Source organism: Entamoeba histolytica, genomic scaffold (assembly GCF_000208925.1).
Source record: "Entamoeba histolytica HM-1:IMSS scf_1104750518717 genomic scaffold, whole genome shotgun sequence".
NCBI classification, from domain to species: Eukaryota; Evosea; order Mastigamoebida; family Endamoebidae; genus Entamoeba; species Entamoeba histolytica.
The window spans coordinates 1-4793 of record NW_001915455.1 but is presented as its reverse complement, the minus strand read 5'-3'; the positions used below and the strand labels follow the sequence as shown (position 1 = coordinate 4793).

Here is a 4793-nt window from a genome sequence, read left to right as displayed (position 1 = left end):
CAATACCGTGTTCAATTGGATATTTAAGTGTAAGAATACCTCTCTTTGATTGAGCTTCATCTCCAACATAAGCATCCTTTTGACCCATACCAGCCATAACTGAAACGTGTCTTGGTCTACCAACAATGGATGGGAATACAGCTCTTGGTGCATCATCACCAGCAAATCCGGCTTTACACATTCCTGATCCATTATCTACAACAAGTGCTTGAACTTCTTCGTCTCCCATATTTATTGAATGTTCAATTCAGTTTTTGTCAGTCTTTAAATAGTGTCTTTCTTCTTTTTTACTGAAGGTGAACTTCATAGTTCCTTACGTTATTTTATAAGTTCCTTCCTTGTATTTTTGGAATTTTTCCTATTTTCAGTTTTCTTCAGAGGTGACTTTTTATTTTTCTCATTATTAAAACCTTAAAACAATCCAATATAAAATCTCTTTTTAATTATTTGTGATGTATAACCTTAAATTCATCGTGACATTTTAATTTTGTATCTTGTGAAATATTTTGTCCAAAGAATTAATTTTGGTTGTTTGTCTTCAAGTATTAATTCTTCTGTTTCATCTTTATAACTTGGATTAATAAATTTACATTTCTGTCCAACAACATATTCCCAAAATGATGGTGTTTGAAGTTCAACACCACTTTCTTTTCTTGTCTTTTCACAGTCAAACATGAAAGTTCCAAAATCAGAACAAAATATAGCATCATTTAATTCTAAAAGAAATTGTTCGTTAAATTCAAAATCATCTGGAAATTGATGTATTAGAATATTAACACAATCTAAAAATTGGAAGAAAATAGGAGAGTATTGTCCATGAGGACAAACAACTCCTATTCCACTTCTTTTTTCAAATTGATGTCCAAATGATTTCCAATCTTTCTCAATTAAAACAATAAATCCTTCTAATGTTCTATAATATTTGTCAAGTAATAGTTCTACTAATGAACAACATTGACTTGTTCTATCCCATCCATCAGAACAATGAATTAAAAGACTTTCTCCTTTAGTAAGATATCTAATTGCTTTTTTAACACTTACAAAAATTGTTTCAATAAGATTGAACCATTCTTTTACTTCTGGTAATTTCATAAATTTTTGTTCTTCAAGTTCTCCTTCCCAACTAAATGCAGCTAATGCAACATTTGTCCATACTTCTCTAACAACATGAATATTATCAATATTTTCAAATTCTACTTTAACAAATGGATATGTTGTTTCATCTTCATATCCTCCACCTGCAGCTTTATTTGTATAGGCATTTAGTTTTGGTCTTGAATCTAAAACATGAATACCTCTTTTTCCTGTTGTTTCATCTATTAATTGAAGATATGTAACATCACCACTTGTATTCTTACCTGTTACTGGTGTAACCATTCCAGGTAATGGCTGTGCACTTCTAACAATGACAGATCCATTCTTTTTATTATACCATGTTAAAACAGGAAATCTTCCTTTACTCCTATGTTTCATTGAATCTTTAATAATTTCATCACTTGCATTTACTGGAACATATGTTAATGATGGATATGTTGGTGCTAATTCATAATTTTGATTTCCAGTAAATACTCTCCATGTATCTGGTGTTCCTTGTCTTTCAAATTCAACAGCTATTTGATAATAACTATGTGAAATTGGTGGTGAATTACTATGATAAATAAACATTTTTTCTGGATTTGTTGTAAATACTGATTCTAATAAATTCAAATTAAATTGCTTTCTTTCATCTCTTCTATTTTCAAATGAAAAAACATACTTTCTATTATCTTTTGTCTCTAAATAAAATAATCTTTTGTGTTGTTTATCCATAGAATTGACTTTCTTAAAATCTGCAATCTTTGTTAATGGAATACTAACATTAAATATTACACATTTAACTACAAATACTACTTTATAATTAGTTAATGTTAATTGTCCATTCATTGGTCCTTTAAAATTAATTACATCATTCCTATTCATTAAACTAACTGGATATCCTATTATAATTTGTTCTTCTGGACATCCTTTAACTAATTGAATCATTGATGCTCTTGGTGTAAATTTTTGTCGTGGAGAAATAATAGGACTTGTTGGTGATTTACATTCTACCACTTCAATATTTAATTTTTTTTCTTGTTTTGGTTGGGGTGATTTAGAAATAGATAACTCCTTAATAGAAATTAGAGAAGGTTGCCCTTTCTGTCCAAATGAAGAATTTTTAGTTGTTGGTGTTTGTGTTGGAGTTTTTGTAACTATTTTTTCCTTAGTCATGTCTTCATGTTGTATATTTTCGTGAATAGACCCTTTTTCATTACAGATATTTCGTTTTTTTTCTTCTTTTTCTTGACTGTCATTAATCGTTTTGTCTTTTGGTTGTGAGTTGTCATTTGAAAAAGACTCATTTTCTGAGCTAATTGATATCTCACTACTCGGAGAATCTTCAGTATCAAAACTTTTATCATCACAAGGAGTGTGAATTATATCACTACTTTCCATGAAAAATGTTTTTGATAGATTTAAATGAAGGAAAAAAGGAATAACTTCATTAACGAATAAGAAAATGGTCTTTTAATTCATAAAAAACATTAATGAAAATGAAAATATAAAGAAAGAAATTCCACTCACAAAACACCTTGTCATTTAATAAAGTTCTTCGAATTTAAGTGGAGCAACAGTGGTAAATTTGATATCAGCACCTTTAATAAGTTCAGCTGGTCTTGGTTGTTTTGGAAGTCTCTTAGCTGGTAATGGAAGAAGTGGTTTTCCTTCTTTCTTTAATTGAATGTTTTGCTTTCTAATGGCAGCAACAGCAGCTTTTCTTTCAAGGAAGTCTTTTTGGCATCCAGATGGTTTGATATGTTCTGGACTAATGTGAAGTCTTTTAACTACAATTCTGTTATTGACTTTCTTATTTACCATAACTCCAATGGCATGTGGATTAACATTCCAAACACGTCCAGTCTTTCCATGGAAAGCTTTGTATGGAAGACCGTGTTGAATAGATGAGTTACAGAGGATTGTTACATAATCACCAACTTTGTATGTGTGAAGAATGGTTGAAGTGTTTGAGAGTCCATGTCCTCTGAATGGTCTCTTAAATAATTTTCTGGTTCTTCTGTTTCTTCCGTTAGACAAAGGCATGGTCTGTTATTTTAGGGTTAAAAATCTTAGTTGAGTTCCTTCTAATATTTTTTCTAATTCTCTTTTAATACTTTTATTATTTTTCTTTTTTATAATTTATAGTTATATAAAACACAATTTAATATTTTATTTTAACAATGTAATTGTAAAATTATTCAAGTACTGTAGAGTTAATTTTTTAGACTCAGTACTGAAAGGTGGTTTATGGTTGATAGAGTATTATCGAAAAATACATTGGGTTATTAACCTTTGTACTTTTTTATTTAGGTATTTTTTATTTTTGGTAATTTAAATTAAGAGTAAAAGACGTAATAAGGTACAGAATAATAAATTTAAAATTGAATATATTATAGAATGTATCAATATATGATATAAGAGAGGTTTTATTTAACATTTATTATTTTATTTGTTTAAAAAATATCAATGGATAGTTAATAATTAGAATATTTATGTTGACCAGATGCTTTTATTTTATTCTATTCAAGAAAAAATCTTTGGAGTTGATTTTCTAATATTTAAATGAATTATTATATGATTTGTAATAATAAAGAGATTACTATATTTGATTATTTACTTGGACATGTGAATACAATAGGTCAACTAATGATTAATGTTAGATGTTAGAACATTTTTAAAATTTCTTTGAATTATTTCATTATTTCTGATACATATATTGAAATGAGTTAATTAATTTTTATAATGTTCTTTTTGTTACTTTGTTATCTAGAGTAATTATTATTTTGAACCACTGTTATTTTTTTTGAAAGAGATGGTAAGAATAAAAAGAGTCTTAATTTTATATAAAATATTCATTGTACTTTTTATTCTTGTAAAAAGAATGAGATGTCATAATATTGTTTTTGATAATATAAACTTTGTATCTAGTTTGGCATAGTATCTATAAGGAAAAGCAATACATTCAAAACTCTTTCAACTAACAACTCAATGTCATGACTCAGATGATATATATGCTTTAAATTGTATTAATTTAAATAAGAATAACAAAGAGAAGAAAGATAATTGTTGTTTTCAATTGGACATACTGAAAAACAAAGAAATATGAAACACTCAAAAAAAGAGAAATTGAACAAAGAAAAATTGAAATAAAAATAATAATATAGTTTAATGATAATATTTTATAGTATAGAATATAATTGAACTATTAAACAACAGAATGGGTGAAACAGATAACAAGCCACAGGTCACTCAAGACAGTGAGGCAACATCAAAGAAGCATAAGAAATATGAAAAAAGTAAAGAAAAGAAGAAAATGGAAGAAGAAGATGATGATAGTGAAAGTGAGAGTGATAGCGGAAGTGAAAGTGAAAGCGATAGTGAAAGTGATGACCATAAAGAAGATGACAAAGATAGTGATACTACAGAAAAAGAATCTAGTAATGGAGAAGAAAAAGAGTCAAGTACAGGAGAAGAAAAAGAAGTCAAGAAGGATGCGGTAAAAAATGTTGAGAGAAAAGAAACAATTTTTAAAATGGTTGAAGAATTTCCTCAACAAGAAACATTAGAAGATGTACTTTTAAAATTAAGTAATGTTAATTTAAATGAAGAATGGCTGAAAAAACCAGAAAACCAAGTACTTAAACAAAAGGCATTGTGTTTGTTTTATGAAAGATATCCCGAAGCAGTGTCTGAAGTTATGTTTCCATTTGAACAAA

At 27.9% G+C, this 4793-nt stretch overlaps 4 protein-coding genes across 4 annotated transcripts; 1 reads left to right on the top strand and 3 right to left on the bottom strand.

Moving 5' to 3' along the window:
- EHI_161200 (actin 2 protein, putative) lies at positions 1-229 on the bottom strand (the record flags this gene model as incomplete). Its single annotated transcript, XM_001914362.1, has 1 exon — positions 1-229. A coding segment is annotated over one exon (229 nt), but the record flags the coding sequence as incomplete, so codon positions are not given.
- Positions 230-468: 239 nt separating this feature from the next.
- EHI_161190 (myotubularin-related protein 2, putative) lies at positions 469-2475 on the bottom strand (the record flags this gene model as incomplete). The annotated part of the gene is made up of 1 exon (XM_650065.2): positions 469-2475. The coding sequence occupies one exon, from the start codon at positions 2473-2475 to the stop codon at positions 469-471; it is 2007 nt and encodes a 668-aa protein (XP_655157.2).
- Positions 2476-2595: 120 nt separating this feature from the next.
- Positions 2596-3120, bottom strand: EHI_161180 (60S ribosomal protein L21, putative; the record flags this gene model as incomplete). The annotated part of the gene is made up of 1 exon (XM_650066.2): positions 2596-3120. The coding sequence occupies one exon, from the start codon at positions 3118-3120 to the stop codon at positions 2620-2622; it is 501 nt and encodes a 166-aa protein (XP_655158.1). The 3' UTR covers positions 2596-2619.
- A 1174-nt stretch (positions 3121-4294) lies between these two features.
- EHI_161170 (nuclear localization sequence-binding protein, putative) lies at positions 4295-4793 on the top strand (the record flags this gene model as incomplete). Its single annotated transcript, XM_001914361.1, has 1 exon — positions 4295-4793. A coding segment is annotated over one exon (499 nt), but the record flags the coding sequence as incomplete, so codon positions are not given.